Here is a 21,201-nt window from a genome sequence, read left to right as displayed (position 1 = left end):
CATGGACAAAAAAGAAACATTTATTGTGTCAAGCTATTGAGATTTTGGGGATTGTTTATTTCAGCAGTTAGCATTACTTACCTTGACCAATACAGTGAGTACGATAGGCCAAACGGAGAGTATTTATGTTTAGACATCACACTTCCTTTCCACAGTTCCCCTGTGGTTCTCAAGCTTTAGTGTGCATAAAAATCACCCAAAGAGCCTGTTAAACTTCCCTGGTCCTCATCCCCAGAGATCCTGATTTAGTAGGTTCAGGTGCAGCCCATGAATTTTTATTTTTGACAAAACTCACAGGTGATGGTGATGCTGCTGGTCCAAAGATCACACGTTGAAAACCACTGCACTGGAGTATTTACATCATCTACCTGACGGAGCCAAGTACAATGACACTCATGGCTTCAAGATTTCTTCCTCTCTCTTCCTCTGTTCCTCTCCTTCCTTTTCCACTCACCCACTTACTTCAATTTCTTATATGAGAAAGGATGTAGCGTAGCTTTCAGAGAAGCGTATAGTAAGAAAAGACGACCAACGTTAGAAACGGGTGGAAACCAAAGTCAGGGCTGTAAAATGAAGCCAAGCACTAAACACTAAATGTAGAAATCTGCTGCCTAGTACGCGGGCAGGACACAAATTTGGATCGCGGTTTTTTAACAGCCAGTGTAAAAAGGGAAGCCTGATCAGTGAATTAATTCATAGGACTGTCCATAAGATAAAAATAAACCAGTGCTTAGAAGAAGAAGCACAGCTGTCCAGAAATTAGCAGAAATAACTTTCTTCCTTGGGGGGTAGTTTCTTTTGAAGCCATCTCTGATCCCTTTGGGTTGTGCTGGACACCTTTCCTCTGTGTTCTCATGGTACCAAACACATGGTATTGGGCTAAGTGTTTCTGTTATATTTTTCATCTTCTAGACTATAAACAAACAAACAAACAATCCCCTTGCAGTCAAGTCGATTCTGACTCATAATGACTCTATAGGGCCAAGTAGAACTGCCACATAGAGTTTCCAAGGAGTGGCTAGTAGATTCGAACTGCTGGCTTTTTGGTTAGCAGCTGAGCTTTTAACCACTAAGCCATCTAAACTATAACCTCCACTTTTTAATTAATTTTTTTTGAGTAGATCATACCTGCACATGGTACTAAATTTAATATATAAAGGTAATAAATAGGGAAAGCAAGGCTTTCTACCCTACCCATCTAGTTCTCTCCCACAGATGTAACTGGGCTGACTGCGCCAGTTTCTTGCCTCTAAAAAAAAAAAAAAACTTGCCTCTACTTACAGTTATTCAAGGCAAAAAAATATATATGTATATATGTACAGCCATATTCTTCTTCTTTTTAAACACAAATGGTAGCATACTATACACACTGCTCTGCACACCTACCCACCATGTTGGAGACTGTATTAGCACATACAGAATATCTTCATTTTAACAGCTGTGTATTATTCTATTGGATGAATGGTAATAATTTATTTTCACAACCACTTTTGATAGACATTTAGGTTGTTTCCATTTTTTTTTTTTTTTGCCACAGTGAATAACCCTGAACATATCACACATGTATGGGAGTAGGCTATAGTCACAGAAGTGGAATTGCTTGACCAAACGTCAAAGGGTACTTGCAGTTCTAATTTTCACAAGTATTGACAAATTGCTCTCTCCTAAGATTATGTCAGTTTATACTCCACCACACAAAACCTGAGAGTGCTTGCTGTCATGTCTTTTGCCAACACTGCATGTTAACAAATTTTTTATCTCTGCTAACAGGAAAGGTAAAAATGATATCTCTTTGCAATTTTAAAATGAATTTCCCTTACTTTGAGTGAGTAGGAGCATCTTTTCATATGTATGAGATAGTATTTCCTGTTCTATGGACTGTCTGCATAATTCTTTTGCCCACTTTTAATTTGGGTTGTTGGACTTTTTATTATCTTTCTTACTGATTTGTAGGAGCTCTTTCATATGTAGGAAATTAGCACTTGAAGACAATAAGATGCAAATATATTCAGCTGCTGAAATACCCGGTAGGTGTTCAACATATGAACTGAACTAGCTGGCTCCAGATTGCTCTCTGCCTCCCCTCCAGTAGTTTCCACAGTTTTCAGAGCTTAGGAATCACTGGTTGGTCCAAATATGACACCAGAGTTCTGGTGACACAGAGTTCTTCATTTGATTTCCGCGCCCTTCCTCATAGTAGATCACCAACAGCATCCTATTAACCGCAGTATCTGAGGACTGGGAATGCTTTGAGTTTGAACTACCTGATGTAGGGATCTCCCGTTGTTTATAAACTAGAAATCAGTATGCCTGACCCAACCAAAAGTTTTTTTTTTTTTTTTTCTGATTTGCATTTTTGGCTTACATGTCAAACAGGGACACAAAATCAAATTGTATTTTGCTATAAATTTAACCTTCAATTCAGATAATTACATGGCACTGGAAAATCTTGGCCGAAGATTGGATGTAGAGTGCATGAGTTCAAATCCCAGCTCTACACTTACTAGCTGTGAAACTTTGGGCAAGTTACTGGACCTTCTTGTGCCTCATTTTCCTCATCTGTAAAAATGGCCATAATAAAAGTACCTACCCAACAAGTCTTCTGAACACCAAAGGAGGTGATGCATAGGAATCAATAAGCCTGGTCCCTGCTACAAGGTAGGTAAGCATTTAACAAATGTTCCCCATATAGCAGTTGTTATGCTGCTAATATCTCTGACAGATGGTCAACCAACATTTAAAAAAATATTTCCAGTGATGGGGCACTCACAATCTCACAAGGAAGTCTGTTATGGATTGAGTCATGTCCCCCAAAAATATGTTTTGTAAATCCTAACCTCTATGCCTGTGGTTATAATCCCATTTGGGAATGGGTTTTCTTTGTTATGTTAATAAGACAGGATTAGTGTAGGCTGTGTTTTAAGTCAGCCTCTTCTGAGATATAGAAGAGATTAAACAAGCAAGCAAAAGAAGCAGAAATGGGGGAAGACAGTTGTCAGGCCACAAGATCACATAGGAGCAGAAGCTCAAAGGAGACAAGGACCTTCCTCCAGAGCTGACATAGAGAGAGAGAAAGCCTTGTCCTAGAGCCAGCACCCTGAATATTGACTTCTAGCCTGTGATAAAATAAATTTCAGTTTGTTAAAGCCATCCACTTGTGGTATTTCTATTATAGAAGCCCTAGATAACTAAGACAATGTCAATACCATATTTGACTTCTCTTTTTGGAAACTCTCTCTTCCCCTGAGTTAGAAGCTGCCTCTTTAACTTCCTCTCATTGGCATTGGTTTTGTCCTCAGCAAGTAAGCCTACCTCCCTTCTGCCAAAGCCCTTAAAGGATTTGGGGACAGCAGTCACATACCTCCTCAATGACCTGGCTAAGTAGCTCCAGTCCTTCTGGTCAACTTCACAAATATTAAAATTAATTAGAGATTACACACCATCCTGGACAACACGTGGGACATTCTAGTTCATCAGTGAACCTATTAAAACATGGCGCTCAAATACTCAAGATTGACATGACCCTCTTACAAAATATAAATGCCCCATGTGAAGAATTACTCTCAACTCTAGTCATGATATGTGTGGGAGGGATATGGTAGGAAAGGAAAATCCTTTCTTGCTGGCTCTGAAGAAGAGCCCTTAGGAATGAACCCTCAACCACAACCACAAGTCACTGCTTTCTCCAGAAGGTCTATGAAGTAGAAACTCTTGCTTTTGAAGGAGAGCAAAAAGGGGAATGGGAGAGGAAAGAACCTAAGAATTTGTGGGGGGATTCTCTGAGAGGAGATTTCTGTCGACTCTGAGCACAATAAGCCTTGTGAGGTGGGTGAGCTGGTCAGAAACCTAAGAAGCGTTGCCGCCATGTATGCTGCACCCATCAGACACCATGATTACTGACTTTTTATGACTGGCCTATGGAAACTCTACGGGGCAGTTCTACTCCGTTCTATAGGGTTGCCATGAGTCGGAATTGACTTGATGGCAGTGGGTTTGTTTTTGGGTTATAGTGTTGTTGTTATTAGGTGTTGTCAAGTAGGTTCCAACTCAGAGTACAACAGAATAAAACACTGCCCTGTCCTTTACAGTCTTCACTGTCGTTGCTATGTTTGAGCCTATTGTTGCAGCCCCTGTGCTAATCCATCTTGTTGAGGGTGTTCTCTCATTCACTGACCCTCTACTTTACCAAACATAATGTCCTTCTCCAGGGACTGATCTCTCCAGGTAACATGTCCAAAGTACATGAGACAAAACAAAGTCTCACCATCTTCGTATCTAAGAAGCACTCTGGCTGTAATCAGACTAATGAGTAACTGTACTATTATTCCTCATAACAAGATGGGATTGTTTCCCTCTATGTTACGGATGAAGAAAAGGAGTCTCAGAGAGATTAAGGAATTTACCCTAGGCCACTGAGCTAGTAAATGGGAGAGTTGGGATTTAACCCATGCAGCTTCACTGTGTTCTTTTTAACACTTTAGTGTAGTTCCTTTAAAAATCCCAGCAAATTTCAGTTCTGCCTGAGCAGAAAGGATTCTGATTCTACCTATTTTCAGGGTAAAAGGGGAGCAGTACATGCCAAGACCAGGTGTGGTGGTAGATCCTGAAATCAGAATGGGATGCTCAGGAGATAGTGTGGGACGGGGGTGGGAGAGGGGCACAAGTGTCCGTTTCCATCAGGAGACTTTCTTTCCATTCATTCTACAAATATTGCTTGAGCACCCCTTGTGTGTCAGGCACAGAGAGCTCTTCTCTGCTCTAACCATGGACGGTTGATCAGTTTCCCCAAGTGGTTTAGCTTCAGGCACACATTACTCTGTTCCATCTAAACCACACCTAGAAGAGCTCTGTGGAAATAGGAATATTTGGGCAAAAAGACAGAGGCAAATAAGGGGTGTATTTTAAGTCTCAAGTCTGAAGGAGCATATGAGATCTTTTGCAGGCAAAGGGCAGTACGAGGGGGTGTAGGTGGCCAGAAGTGGGGTGGGACTGAGGAGTGCAAATATGACAAGACAGGAAGTGAGAGAAGTGTTCCAAGAAGGGCGTTGGAGAACGACAAAGCAAAATGCTTCCTATTTCACATCTTTGTCTAGAATATCTGTGGCATTTAAGGTATCAGGAAACTTGCTGGCATGTTTGCAGGTATTGGAGGAAGATTATTCATTGAGATAGTCTTTCAGACAAACATTTACTGAATGTACTCAGTGTCAGACTCATTCGAGAGGTTATGGGAGATCTAAAGAGGCATAGGCTTTGGTCCCTCAGCCAGTGCTAAAGGGAAAGATAGTGTCCACAAATAACTGCCATTCAAGCTCCAGGCCAGTATGGCCGGCAGCAACGCTTAGCTCCTCCCAGTATGTATAAATGTCCTTGCTCCAAGCAAAGTAGGAAACCCCACGACCACCATGGAAGGACTGGGTCTGCCTCAGCCCAGCATTCAGGGAGGGCTTAGCCTCCTGCCAGCTCACACTCACAGCTGGACAAGCCAGGTTTGCTGGACCAGTGCTCCCAGCTGGGTGAGACGAGAGTTAAAAGTCCAGAAGGTTGGGAGCATAAGCTTCTTGGGGCTTTGTTTCCCCTCTGGGTGTGTCGTGCTGCACCGAATTACTTGTCAAAACACCAGGACTTAGCTAGACCTTTCCAAATCAAAAAGTTGTTGGTGTAGATTCTGGCTCATAGTGACTCCATAAGACAGAGTGGAATTGCACCATAGGGTTTCCAAGGAGCCGCTGGTGGATTCCAACTGCAGATCTTTTGGTTAGCAGCCGAACCCTTAACCACTGCACCACCAGGGCTCTCCAGCTAGATCTTTAGAGAGCTTTTACTATCTTTGAGGTGATGGGAGGGATGGGGTAGGCTTATTTCCTTTTTTTTTTTTCCACAAGGTTTCTGAACTGCAAAATAAGATGGTTGCTTGGACTGGAATGTATCTGAAATTTTAAGAAGGCTTCTCACAAATTCTTTCGTGATATGCTTAAGGGCAATATGGAGAAATGTGGGGTCCACATTAGTACAGTTGGCTGGCTGCAAAGTTGTACCCTAATAGTATTTGTTCATTCACTGAATAGTTTATTGAGCCAAGCATTGTGCTAGGTGCTGGGAATATAAAATGAAAAAAATCAGAAAGTTTTTCTTCTCATGATTACATTTTAGTAGAGGAGCAAGACAATGACCCACTAATCATACAAATAAATACATAACTATAACTATGATAAGTGTTACAAAGGAGGGCTTCATGGTACTTGAAAAAGCTGTAGTAGGCCTAGCCTAAACTGAGATCTGAAGAACAGTATGGTAGGTTAAAGATGGCCACAGAGCCTTCACTACTTCTCCCATGAAGAGGTAGAACTGAATTCTCCTCTCCTTGAATCTGGGCTGGACTTGGTGACTTGTTTGATGAATGGAAGACAGTAGAAGGGATGTTCTGGGATTTCTGAGGCTAGGTCATAAGAAGCCTTAGAACATTCTTTCTGTGGCTCTGAGCCACCATGTAAGAAGTTTCACTACCTGGAGATGACCATACCAGAGAGGCCATGTGTAAGAGTTTAGGAAAACTGCCCCAGCTGAGCCCAGCCTTCCAGCCATCTTGGCCAAACCACTAAACACGTGAATCAATTCTTGGATCCTCAAGATCTCTGGTCAGCAAACTATGGGCTGTGAACCAAATCTGGCCCACAACCTGTTTTTATAAATACAGTTTTATTGGGATACAGCCACACTCGTTTGTTTAATTATTGTCTGTGGCTGCTTTCATGTTACCATGCAGAGCTGGGTAGCTGTGACAAAGACTATATGGCCCGCAAAGCTGAAAACATTTTCTATCTGACCCAGTATAGAAAAAGTTGCTGACTCCTGCTCTAGATCAGCACTGTGCCAGAGAAATATAACGCAAGCCAAAAATGCAAGCTGCGCAGGTAAGCTGAAATTTTCTAGTAGGCATGTGAAAATTTTAAAAAGAAACAGGTAAAAATAATTTTAATAATTTATTTTACTTAATTCAATTTATCTACAGCAGTATCATCTCAAATGTAATCAATACAAAAATTATTAATGTGATATTTTACTTTTATAGGGCACTAAATCTTCAAAACCTGGTGGGTATTTTATACTTCTAGCACATCTCAATTTGGACTAGCTACATTTCAAGGGTTCAAGAGTCACATGTGGGTAGTAGCTATTGAATTGGGCAGTGCAGCTCCTGACAAGCCCATCTACCAGCTAATACCATGAAGTGACCCCGTTTGATGCCATGAAGAACAGAATAATCACCCAGAGCCCTGCCCAAATTCCTGACGACAACTTTGTTAAAGCTGCTAAATTTGGGGGCAGTTGGTTATGCATCAACAGATAACAGAATAGATTGAGTAGGTGCTAACTAGGTGAAGGCTGGGTGGTGGCTAGGAAGGATTCTAGGCAAAGGGAATAGCACGTGCAAAGGCACTGAGGCAGGAGAGGACATGAAAGAAGGTGCAAGAAGGTCAATGTGGCTGAGATGCAGAGAGAGGTGGGCCTTGAGGCTGGAGAGGACAACAGGGGTCAAACCATGCTTGTCTTATGGGCCAGTAAAGGATGGGTCTTTATCCCTAGAGCAAGGGGAAGCCTCTCAAGAAATTAAAGCAGAGGAATGACATAATCAGGTTTGCATTTGAAGAGATAAATCTGTCCACTGTGTAAGTACATGGATAGAGGGGAAGTTAGAACAGATGCAGGAAGACCAATCGATTGGCCAATGCAGTATTTAAGTGAGAGAAGATACTCATTTGGCATAGGGTGGTGGCAGCAGAAATGCAGAAAAGTGGATAGATTAAGAAACATTTAGGATAAAATCAACAGGACATGGCAATGGATTAAATATAGGGGATGAGGACAAGGTATTGATTCACTCATTCGTTTGCTCATTCCTTCACTCATTTAATAACTGAGGGGCAGGAATCATTCTTGTTTAACAGACTGATGCCCTGGTGGGTGCTACCAGGCTCTGTTTTTTACTTTTTCAGTTTCACAGACTTAGTAAAAGCACGAATGAAAGCATCCTTGTGTTTTCAAATACTGCTCACAAAAATGAGCCACACAGCTATTAATTTGATCAGCGGAATTAACACTGATAAAGTCTAAAAAGAGAGGCTAAAGCTAACAAGACAGATTTCCTGAGTATAAGTGTGAAGATTTATACTTGTTTTAAAATAACAACTAGGTAAGTGGAGAATAGAGAAATAGCCTATCCACAATAAGTGCAAAAATCACTTAAATATTAGTGTGGCACGGCTCATCATAAATTAATTTCTTCTCAGTAGCAGTGTGGCATTTGATCACTGTCTTTTATGCAGATCAGACCACACCACTTGCAGTATCACGTTCAGCGAGTTGGTTATACTTGAATGACGGAGCAGCAAAATTCACTAGGGAATAATGAAATCATATCAAATGGGGAACAGTTAAAAGAACCAGGGGGTAATGAACCTGGAGAACAGAAGACTCCAAAGCACATAATAAATCCATTGCCATCGAGTTGATTCTGACTCACAGTAACTCTACAGGACGGAACAGAACTGTACCATAGGGTTTCCAAGGAGGGGCTGGTGGATTTGAATTGCCAACCTTTTGGTTAGCAGCCGAGTTCTTAACCACTGCTCCACCAGAGCTCCAAAATGGCCATCTGTAAATACATAAGGGGCCTTCCATGGAAGGACACATGCACAATTGCTGAAGGGCAAGTAGTTTCAATAGTTGGAAGTTATAGGGAGCCAGATGTCAGCTCCAGATGATGAAGGACTTTCAGTCGAGTGCTATGACCAAGGACTTGACTTCTTATAAGGTAATGAGCTCTCCACTGCCAGAACTGTGCAAGTAAAAGTAGGGTAATAATTTAGAGGAGACATTTTAGCAGTGATTCTGGAATTGGGAGGGAGGTTGAACACTAACTTTTAAGAAGTTCACCTCTAAATTCTCATTGCATTCTCAGAAGAAGGAACCATTAAGAAAAAAACGTCGACACGCTGCCTCCCCCCTCCTAACACACCCATCCAGTTGATTCCTCTTATTTCTGTGTAGTCTCCTAGGCGGCACAAATGGTTTGTGCTCAACTACTAACTTAAAGGTTGGCGTTTCGAACTCACCCTGTGGAAGAAAAGGCCTGGCGATCTGCTTCCATTATGGTTACAGCCAAGAAAACCTATCGAGCAGTTCTATTCTGTAACACATGGGGTCACCAGGAGTTGGAGTAAACTCAAAAGCAACCACCAACAACAATAACAACCAACACTATGATACATTTAGAGGCTACCCCTGTCTGTGGAGGGCCTGCTAAGCTGGCCACAAGTAATTCAGGGCTCTAGAAGGGATAGAGAGCAGCAAGCATAGTCCAGAAGGGTTATGTACCCAGAAAAAAAAAAAAAAAATTGAACTGGACCTCAAAGGGTGGGTCAGACTTAGTTTCAGAACCGTACCCTGGTGACAGGAACAAAATGAGCCAGGCATGTCAATGCTTGCAGGAACGAGCCCATTTCTGGCGGATGAGGCTCCACCCAGTATTGGTTCTAACTAGGTACACTCATTTTGATACTCGTGCACATGAGAGCTGTCAGCCTGGGCCACTGCATTGCTTAACAGAGTCTTCCTCAGAGAACTGCTGGCTTTCTAGAATTCAGTGTGGTGGCCATTTGCCTTTGTATTTGAAAGACTTTGCAAGCTCTCAACGATCCCTCCCATGACTGCCCCTCAAACAGACTCGTGATAAGGTACAACCTATGCACCTGGTTAATGCATCTCATCACACCAGTTAATGTGATGAGTCACTTTTAAAAGTTTGAGTTTAGCTGGGTAAATATCTCAGCTGCATTCTTGATACATACATGTGTGCACACACACGTATGAGGACACAGGCCTAATACTGGGTTTCCTTCCTTCAACACTTTTTATTAGTATAATATTCTTTAGCAATTTTCTGGGCCACAAGTATAAGGAAACACGAAAATGGGGGAACAACAATTTCCTTTCTATACGGCCACAAGAAAACCTGGCTGGGCTGGAAGACAGGCTTTGGACAAATATTGGGAAATTAGTTTCTGCAAGTAGAGTAGGATAGCTGGCTAAAAGGTGCTGGAAAGTCAGGTAAGGAGTTTACATATTTTCTAAAAATTGGAATTTTGGTTTGATAGTTTAGGAGCAGAAAACGATATGATGAAATTTTGGAAAAAATAATCCTGTCAGTAGCCTTAATAAGGAGGTGAGGGCTGGTATCTGTCTGGTTAAAGAAAGTCAATTCAATATTGAAAGTTCATAGGCCTGAGGTGAGGAGATTGGGCCAGCATGGAGACAGGGCGGTGGGAATGATACAAATAGAAACACTCCCTGATGACTGAGGGGACACCTGAGATGGTCTCCCATGGATACGGGTCACCTATTCTGAGCTCTGCTTTCCTTAAGCTCTATCAGCCACATCTCCTATACAACATATGTGACTTGGACGCCAACCCCTCCATGGAGCAAATCCTCCTTGGCCCCAGTTTGTAGAGAATTTTTTCACCCAACATTTAGCTTCCTTTCATTAGCTCTCCTTTTCTTCACCCATTTGGGAGAATAGTGTTTCCACATAGATATAAAGAAAGCAGCATCAAAGATGCTAGGCACAAAGAATAAGTGTCTATGCAGATTCATGAGTGGAAGGATTCATTCATTCACCCCTCGATATTGCAGGTGACTAAAGGATTAAAATTAAGAGTCCATTCCTCTCACAGGCCAGGAAGAAAAGAGTTGAGCATGGGCACAGCATTCAGCTTTTGTGCTCCTCCAAAAGCAAGTTTGTATAAAAATATCCAGTTTTCCTAGTCATGTCTAGAATTGGACCTTTCTGAGTCAAGGAGCACCGCTTTCTCAAATTATCATTGGGTTTGGAAGCCATTTTCCCCTTTTTTGCCAAACAGTGCCTAAGTCAAGCAGGTGTCTAAGTGCCTAAGTCATATTTCTCTGAGCCTGCGCACATCCAGTTGAGGGCTCTGCCCACCAGGAGTGAGGGTCACAGAATGCACTAAAAGGCAGCCATGCCCCTAGTGGGGCCTCTTCCTTATTCTCTCAGAACCAGAGTCATGGTCACAGACAGAAAAACCAATGTTTCAAGGGCATATTTTAAGGGACGTCCCCCTGTACCCATCCTGTACACCGGCCCTGCCTGTGCTCGGAATTCCCATATTACTCATTCCTTGGGTTAAGGCATTTTTGAAAGCCCCTGTAAAAATGCAAATACTAGCTTGAAGGGACAGATTTTTTTGCTTTTAGCCATTAAAGAGTTAAATTCAACTTGATTTTTTTGAACAGTAAGTTTAGCTCAGAAAGGAATCGTGCCCATGAAAGAAAGGAGAACAGGGAATGGGACCCTATCCAGTGTCAAGGTCTCAGGGTCTTGACAATAAGACGGAAAGTGCTGAGAATACACTTCTCATCCTCTACACATACTCATCTGTCACCATGTGTCTGTCAGTTTGTTGTATGGTGGTGGCTTCCATTTGCTGTCATGCCGGAAACTATGCCACCATTTTTTCAAATACCAGTAGGGTTACCCATGGTGGACAAGTCTCAGCAGAGTTTCCAGACTAAGACAGACTGGGAGGAAGGACCTGGCTGTCTACTTCTGAAAAAATTGGCAAGGGAAAATCTTATGAATAGCAGTGAAACATTTTCTGACATAGTGCTGGAAGATGAGCCTCTCAGGATGGAAGGCACTCAGAATAAAACCGGGAAGAGCAGCCTCCTCAAAGTAGAGTTGACCTTAATGAATGGAAGGAGTAAAGCTTTCAGGACCTTCGTTTGCTGATGTGGCACAACTCAAAATGAGAAGAAATAGCTGCAAACATCCATTAATAATTAGAATATGGAATGTAGGAAGTAGGAATCAAGGAATATTGGAAGTTATCAAAAATGAAATGGAATGCTTGAAGGTAGATATCCTAAGCATTAGTGAGATGAAATGGTATTGGTCATTTTGAATCAGAAAATCATATGGTCTACTATGCCAGAAAAGACTAGTTGAAGAGGAATGGTGTCGCATTCATCATCGAAAAGAACATTTCAAAATCTATCCTGAAATACAATGCTGTCAATGGTAGGATAATATCCATTTGCCTACAAGAAAGACCAGTTAATACAACTATTATTCAAATTTACACACCAACCACTAATGCCAAAGATGTAGAAACTGAAGATTTTTACCAACTTCTGCAGTCTGAAATTGATCAAACATGCATCCAGATATCAGTAATTACTGGTGATTGGAATGTAAAAGTTGGAAACAAAGAAGAAAGATCAATAGTAGGAAAATATGGCCTTGGTGACAGAAACAACGGAGGAGATAGCATGATAGAATTTTGCAAGACCAATGATTTCTTCACTGCCCATTTCTTTTTTCAATAGTATAAATGGTGACTGTACATGTGGACCTTGCTGGACGTCAAAGTTGAGGAGACTCCCATATCAAATTGACTACAACTGTGGAAAGAGATCATGGAGAAGTTCAATATCATCAGTCAGAACGAGGCCAGGGGCTGACTGCGGAGCAGACCATCAATTGCTCATATGCAAGTTCAAGTTGAAGCTGAAGAAAATTAAAACAAGCCCTTGAGAGCCAAAGTGCGACCTTGAGTACATACCCCCTCAATTTAGAGACCATCTCAAGAACACATTTGACGCATTGAGCACTAATGACTGGAGACCAGACAAGTTGTGGAATGACATCAAGGACATCATATATGAAGAAAGCAAAACATAATTAAAAAGACAGGAAAGAAAGAAAAGACCAAAATGGACGTCAGAAGAAACTTTGAAACTTGCTCTTGAACATAGAATAGCTAAAGCAAATGGAAGAAATAATGAAGTAAAAAAAACTGAACAGAAGATTTCAAAGAGTGGCTTGAGAAGACAAAGTAAAGTATTATAGTGAAATGTGCAAAGATCTGGAGTTAAAAAACCAAAAAGGAAGAACATGCTTGGCATTTCTCAAGCTGAAAAAACCGAAGAAAAAATTCAAGCCTGGAGTTACAACACTGAAGGATTCTATGGTAAAAAATAGAATGACGCAGGAAGCATCAAAAGAAGATGGAAGGAATACACAGTCACTGTTCTGAAAAGGACTGGTTGACATTCAACCATTTCAGGAGATAGCATATGATTAAGAACCCCTGGTACCGAAGGAAGAAGTCCAAGCTGCACTGAAAGCATTAGTGAAAAAAAAGGCTCCAGAAATTGACAGAATACCTGTTGAGATGTTTCACAAACGGATACAAAGCTGGACGCACCCTCTTGCCTACACCAAGAAATTTGGAAGACAGCTACCTGGCCAACTAACTAGAAAGATCCATACACGTGCCTATTCCAAAGAAAGATGATGCAATGGAATGTAGAAATTATTGAACGATATCATATGCAATTAAAATTATGCTAAAGATAAATCAAAAATGGTTGCAGCAGTACATCAACAGGGAACTGCCAAAAATTCAAGCTGGATTCTGACGAGGACGTGAACAGGGGATATCATTGTGATGTCAGATGGATCTTGGCTGAAAGCAAAGAATACAAGAAAGATCTTTACCTGGGTTTTATTGACTATGCAAAGGCATTGGACTGTGTGGATCATAACAAATTATGGATAACATTGCAAAGAATGGTAACTTTAGAACACTTAACTGTGCTCATAAGGAACCTGACCATAAAGCAAGAGGCAGTCATTTGAACAGAACAAGGGGATACTACGTGGTTTAAAATCACAAAAAGTGTGTGCCAGGGTTGCATCCTTTCACCAGGCTTATTCAATCTGTATGCTGAGAAAATAATCCAAGAAGCTGGACTATATGATGAAGAACGTGGCATCAGAATTGGAGGAAGACTCATTAACAACCTGCTATATTCAAATGACACAACCTTGCTTGCTGAAAGTGAAGAGGACTTGAAGCACTTACTGATGCAGATCGAAGACCACAGCCTTCAGTATGGATTACACCTCGACATAAAGAAAACAAAAATCCTCACAACTGGACCAACAAGCAACATCATGATAAACGGTGAAAAGTTTGAAGTTGTCAAGGATCTCATTTTATTCAGACCTGCAATCAATGCCCATGGAACCAGTAGTCAAGAAATCAAACGACATTTTGCATCGGGCAAATCTGTTCCCAAAAGGCCCGTTTAAAGTGTTAAAAAGCAAAGATGTCACTTTGTGGACTAGGGTGTACCTGACTGAAGCCATGATATTTTTAATTGCCTTATATGTATGCAAAAGCTGGACAATGAACATGGAAGACCAAAGAAGAACTGATGCATTTGAATTATGGTGTTGGCGAATATATCATGGACTGACTATACCATGGACTGCCAGAAGAACCAACAAATTTGTCTTGGAAGAAGTACAGCCAGAATGCTCCTTAGAAGCAAGTATGGCGAGACTTCATCTCATATAATTTGGACATATTATCAGGAGGAACCAGTTCCTGGAGAAGGACATCTATGCTTGGTAAAGTAGAGGATCAGTGAAAAAGAGGAAGACCCTCAACAAGATGGACCGACACGTGGCTGCAACCATGGACTCAAGCATAGCAAGGGTTGTGAGGATGACACAGGACCTGGCGGAGTTTTGTTTTGTTGTATGTAGGGTCGCTTTGAGTTGGAACTGACTCAACAGCACCTAACAACAACAACAACACACATATTCAAAATTGCATCTATTTCCCGATCTGCAGTCTGAGTAGACACAGATGGAGAGTTCGGAAGGATCTGAGTCTGACAAAAGGTGTGTGCCCGGTCTCTGGCTCGCCCCTTTCCCAAGCACATAATCTCCACACCTGCCTGGACATGAAAGGGGGTTGTCAACATTGCCTGGACTCCGGGAAATTGTCCAGGACCCTCTACACCACCCTACTTGCTTACTTCAGACATGTGTTTGTTCTAACACTTCACAACTTCAATTTTCTGGCCCAGAGATCCCTAAACAAACTCCCACCTCTATCCTATCTTTGAAACATACATTCGAACTTTGATTTTCACCTAAATGATCTGGCTTGGCTCATCTTTTTGACTTTCACATTGTCTACCCTCCCACTCTAGCCTCATCCCCATAAAATCCAATCCTCAACATTGCCTACCTCAACCCAGCCGTGGGTAATAGAGTAACCAAAACATGAACCTCAAAGACACAGTTATCAAACAGGTCAGCCCAGTCACATTGAACCAGCTTCCTTCCCTTCAGAGCACCGTGTCACCATGTGATCATTTTTAGTGTGATTATTTAGTTAATATTGTTTTCCTAGAGGCTGAAAGCTTCAAGAATGCAGGACCTTATCTTTTACATTCTCTGTTAAAAACGTAGTAACTGGAACATAGTGAACACTCAATAAATATATTCAGAATATATAAATGAATGAGTCTCATGAATTGCATTAATGGTATCTGCAACAGCAAGCAGCAGACATGAGATAGAACCGTGAATTGGACCACGTAATTAAATACTCATTTTAGTCCAGAGCCTTAGTCCCAAGGCTAGGTCCCATGTCAGGGGAGCAGTCCATCTCCTTAGTTATTACAATTGTAGAAGACTGGGAAGGCCCCTTGGCCAAAAAAATATTTTCACCTTTCTCTTCACCTTAAATTACTATTCAGGGAGGCACTATTTTAAGTTTATTTGCAAATGCAAATATGTTCACGGTATGTAGAATGTGCCGCTAAACCACTGCCTGGGCTCTTTTTTAATTTAGGGCTATTTCTTTCCAAATTAGCTATTGGACTCTGGTGCCAAGAGGGGCTGATCCTTGGGATAAGGGCACTTGAATGAGAAGAAAGGACGGGGAACGTTTTTTGGATGGGAGAAAGGAAAGCAGAGCAGCTTGAAGAGAGGTTGTGGTGCCCCATGGTCCTGGTGTCCCACTGGCACAAGGGCTCAGGAGGACTCCCATCCGAAGACAGTTTCCGCTGGAGCAGAGCTGCTCGGACCTCCCAGGACCCCGAGCCAACAGCAGCTGGCAGTTGTTTGGTAAGTGGCATCTTCTATTTATTTCCTGCCTGCCCTGTCTCTTAGCTCGCCAAAGCAAATGAAAGCAACTGGCTGCAAGAGTCACACTTTCGAAATGTCCCACCTCCAACTTAGCCAGCCTGAGAATCAAACCCGATGGTCAAAAGTTTTAAGCACACACTCTGCTCTGAGCCTTACCCAGTCCCTTGCCGGCCAGCAGCCCCACCTCTGAACATCTGCCCCAGCTGCAGCTTTATCCCACACCACCCTCCCCCAGGCTTAGGAGCCTTGCAGAACATACCTGTCACAAACGCCCATCCACCTCAGCTCCCAGAGACCAGACACATGAGCCCAGCGGCATTCCCGAGGGATGCAGAAGCAAGGTGCTAAGAACCAACTAGAAGAAGCCGTTAAGAGCTCCCCACAGCTCCTAAGACTCTTCATAGAGGCAGAAAAAGTCTCTGCACTGAGGCCAGAACTCAAATGCAGAAAGGGGAACTGACGAGAGAAACAGCACCGCAGACTAGGGGCAGAGCTCTTGCTTAGCTCCAGAGAACTTCTGCTGACAGGTGGGCATTTCCACTGAGGAGGATGACTACAAATGCACCCTCAGAGAGTGAGTGAGTGTAAAGCCCTGAGGAAAACCCCCAAAGACAGTCCCGTTGCTCGCATGACAAAGACACCTTCCCTCACAGATTCACAGAGACCCAGGGGTGCAGCTCTGAGTCCCAGAGCTCAGGATTCAGCTCAGTCCAACAAATGTTTCACTGGGCAGCCATATGCCAAGCCTGTGCCTAGCTTGGCAGAGCTGCAGGATTAAGTCCTCAACCCCAGAGAGCAGAGGGACAACGAGGTGCTTCTCTCCCACTCTCCCTGCAAATCATTCACTAAGTACATCTCCCTGGATCCTGCGAGAAGGCAATTAACATACACAACCTCCAGTTTTGGATTATCATAATCTAGAATGCTTCTGTTACCTTGGTTTGTGATTCCTGGAAGTGGGTAGTACTCTTGAGTCTGGAGATAAGTCACAAGCAGAAGTGTAAAAGGTTTGTGTAGATTTCTCCATGGCGCAATGGTTAAGCGCTTGGCTGCTAACCAAAAGGTCAGTGGTTCGAACCCACCAGTCTCTCCGTGGGAGAAAGGTGTGGCAGTCTGCTTCGGTTAAAGATTACAGCCTCGGAAATCCTATGGGGGCAGTTCTACTCTGTCCTATAGGGTTGTTATGAGTTGGAATCGGCTTGATGGTAATGGGTTTGGATTTTGGGGGTTTTAGTCCTTCGATGAGGACAGATTTCGCATATATAATCCTACTTACCTCAGATGCACAATTCCTCTCTCTGACCCCATTGCTGTTGCTGTTGTCAACTGCTATCAAGTCAGCCCCCAACTCAAAGCGACTCCAGGCACAATGGAATCGGACAACTGTGATCCAAAGGGTTTTCACTGGCTGTTTTTTCTGAAGTAGATTGCCAGGCCTTTCTTCCTAGTCCATCTTAATCTGAAAGCTCTGCTGAAACCTCTTCAACATCACAGCAACATGCAAACCTCTACTGCCAGATGGTGGTGGCTGCATCCCCCTGATGGAAGATGAGAATTCTACCACTGAGCCACTACTGCCCCCTCTGGCTCCATTAGTCCCTGCAAAGCCCTTGCTCAATGTAGGGGCATTTTTGTATGTCTGAGGTCTGGAGCATCTGAGCTTAGAAGGAGAGAGGCAGTTCCTCTCTGAGCATGCCTCCTCTGCTCTCTTCAAGGCTAGCTGTGCCCTACAGGGCTGACGAAATTAAAAGTGACAAAGTAATAGCTGTGTGTGATTGACAAAGTTGAGAAGACTCTCAGTGTAAAGGCATTTGGCACAAGGGGAGGAGCGTGGGTGTAGACCTGAAGGTTTGGGGTCAGATTCTGACGCGACCACTGGACCTGGGCAAGTTACTGAACAACTTTGCCCCTCAGTCTTCTCTTCTTTGAAATGTGACTAATAAAAGCTTCCTCGCTGCACTGTTGTGAAAAACAAATGAGATCTGCATGTAAATCACCTGTGACAACCATCTAGTCTTCATTATTATTTTCCTGTCTACTTTTAGAGGAGTCTCTGGGTGGTGCAAATAGTTAAGCGCTCGACTACAAGCTGAAAGGTTGACAGTTTGAAGCCACCCAGCGGTGCCTTGGAAGACAGCCCTGGTGATCTGCTTCCAAAAGGTCACAGCCTTGAAAACCCTGTGGAGCAGTTCTACCCTGACGAACACGGGTCACCATGAGTCAGGATCAACTTGACGGCAACTACAACAGTGATAACATCATCTCTTAGATTTTCCCACTTCTTATGTTGACCTTTCCACAAAGACCCTTCTTTCACTGCAGAGAAGATGACCACTCTTCCCCAAACCAACCGTAAACACCTTCACCTTCCATCCGGGCCTCTCAAACCCGCAGGTCCTGGGCCCTGACTCACTTGGAAACATAATACTTTATGGAGATAGGCCCCACCTGGGGTTTTCCTTCGGATTTTACTATCGCAGAGTTTTTTTATTCAAAAGAGTCCATGTGGTTTCTTTATTGTAATACATGAAATTACCCACCTGTCAGAATATGGGAGAATCAATTCATATTCTACATAATTCTTCAAGTTTCTCTCTTTTTTGTACTCAGCAGTCAAAATATGATGTAGCCTAAATTCAAAATTCTTGCTAACAAAATGTTTGGAGCAGTATTTCCCAAACTCCAATCATTCTACCTACTAGTCAAACAAACAAACAAAAAAACACGTGTTACCGTTGAGTTGATTCCAACTTCCATCCACCCTACAGGCTAGACTAGAACTGCCCCGTGGGGTTTCCAAGACTGCAGCTTTTACAGAAGCAGACCAGCACATCTCTCTCCTGAAGAGCGACTGGTAGTTTCAAACTGCTGATTTTTTGGTTGGTAGCCGAGCACTTAACCATTTGGCCACCAGGCCTCCTTAGTTAGTAGTACCACCTCCTGTATATGTAAGATCTGTACAACTACTTATATCGTATTTTCTCTTAACTTACTTTAAGTAAGTTTATTTTAAAAGGAATCTTTATGTCACTATTAAAAAATTAAAAAGCAGTGTCATTTGCCATAGATAAAAGAGGGATAAATATAAATACTGAGGGCAGTGGTGGTTTAACGGTAGAATTCTTGCTTTCCATGCAGGAGACATGGGTTTGATTCCCGGCCAATGCACCTCAAGCGCAGCTGCCACCTCTCTGTCAGTAGAGGCTTGCCTGTTGCTATGATGCTGAACAGTTTTCATTGGAGCTTCCAGACTGAGACAGACTAGGAAGAAAGACCTAATGGTCTACTTCCAAAAAATCAGTCAATGAAAGCTCTACAGATTATAGTGGTCCGATCCCATTGTGCGTGGGGTCACCATAAGTCAGGGGCCAACTCAATGGCAGCTAACAACAACAAATATGGGTACACTTCTGTCATGGATTGAACTATGTCCCTCCAAAATATATGTCAACTCGGTTAAGCCATGATTCCCAGTATTGTGTGTTGTCCTCCATTTTGTGATTGATATGATTTTCCTATATGTTGTAAATCCTCATCCCTGCCTGTGGCTAATGAGGCAAGATTGGATTACGTTGAAGAGGGTTAGGATGGGATGTAATACCCTTGCTCAGGTCACAGCCCTGATCCAATATGGAGTTTCCCTGGGGTGTGGCCTGTACCACCTTTTATCTTACAAGTGATAAAAGGAAAGGGAAACGGACAGAAAGTGGGGGACCTCATACCATCAAGAAAGCAGCACCAGAAGCAGAGTGCATCCTTTGGACCTGGGGTCCCTGCTCAGAGAAGCTCCTCAACCAAGGGAAGATTGATGACAAGGACCTTCCTCCAGAGCCAACAGAGAGAGAAAGTCTTCCCCTGGAGCCGGCACCCTGAATTTAGATTTGTAGCCTACTAGACTACGAGAGAATAAATTTGTCTTTGTTAAAGCCATCCACGTGTGGTACTTCTGTTGTAACGCACTAGATAGCTAAGACGTTGCAATTGAATTTGAGCTATATACCATTAATTACCAAAGTCTCTGGAGATAGAGACCTGTTTCCTCTTGGAAAGAAATATTGATAAGCGCTAGATGATAGAGATATTAGTGCTAAACTAAGATCTACTTAATATAAACAAAAAGATAGAAAAAAACAATTAGAATTGGAATAAGTTTCTCACTATGTGACTCAGTGTTAATCCATGCCTTATCTGTGCCCCTCTGCAAGTAAGTCATCAAGGATTTCCCTGAAAATACCTCCTGTACCACCAGTGGGACTCAACCAGCCTAGAGAGATCCAATTCATCCTCTAAGGCCCACTTCATGTTCCTCTCCTTTTCCCATCCTCCTTCAGGCATCTGGTTGGTTCATGTTTGATATTACTAGAAGATCCTGTATAGGCCTCCATGATAGCACTGGTCACACTGCCTCGTTACTGTCTCTATGTCTGATGCACCCTCTGGACAAGGGCTTCTATGGAACAAGGACTAGATCTTTTTCATTTTTGTATTCCCAGTGCCTGGCCCAAGATAAATGCTTCTCGCATGAATATATGATCATGTATCAATCAATGTATGAATATGTATTAACGATATAATTGTTAAGTCCTTACCGCTTAAAATCCCACAAATTCGACAAGGAGCCTGTTGAATCTCAATAAAAGCAAAAGACAGCTTGAGTTTCATTTTTCATTAACAGGAAGTAAATAAAAGCAAATAGGTACATGTTATGACATGGATAAACCTCAAAAACATGCTAATTGAAGAAGCCAGTCACAAAAAAACCACATGGTTCCATTTATATGAACTTCCCAGAAAAGGTATATCTATAGAGATAGAAAGTAGCTTAGTGATTATTTGGTTCGGCAGGGTGGGACAAGTATTAACCGTGAATGGACATGCCAGATCTTACTGGGATGACGAAAATGTTCTAAAATTGATTTATGGTGATGTTGTACAACTGACTACATTTATTAAAAATCATTGAATTGTCTGCTTGAAATGGATGAATTACAAAACCAAAAAACCAAACCTAGGGCCGTCGAGTCGATTCCGACTCATAGTGACCCTATAGGACAGAGTAGAACTGCCCCATAGAGTTTCCAAGGAGCTCCTGGAGGACTTGAACTGCCGGCCCTTTGGTTAGCAGCCGTAGCACTTAACCACTACACCACCAGGGTTTCCCAGAAGAATTA

General features: G+C 42.5%; 1 protein-coding gene across 6 annotated transcripts in view; it reads right to left on the bottom strand.

The window, feature by feature from the left end:
- Positions 1 to 21,201, bottom strand: part of CD86 (CD86 molecule) — a 121,477-nt gene that overhangs the window by 39,809 nt on the left and 60,467 nt on the right. For 2 of the 6 annotated variants that reach the window (XM_049877842.1, XM_049877862.1), the window contains exon 1: positions 16,290 to 16,492. The exons of 3 other annotated variants lie outside the window; for them this stretch is intronic. In XM_049877842.1, the coding sequence (XP_049733799.1) occupies positions 16,290 to 16,432 (143 nt within the window). In that variant the 5' untranslated portion in view covers positions 16,433 to 16,492. Of the gene's footprint in view, positions 1 to 16,289; positions 16,494 to 21,201 lie in introns of those variants that run through there. One more of the 6 variants, XM_049877851.1, reaches the window with a different exon arrangement.

Source organism: Elephas maximus, chromosome 1 (genome assembly GCF_024166365.1).
Source record: "Elephas maximus indicus isolate mEleMax1 chromosome 1, mEleMax1 primary haplotype, whole genome shotgun sequence".
Lineage (NCBI taxonomy): Eukaryota > Metazoa > Chordata > Mammalia > Proboscidea > Elephantidae > Elephas > Elephas maximus.
The sequence above is the reverse complement of the archived record's forward strand: the minus strand, read 5'-3'. Positions and strand labels throughout refer to the sequence as shown.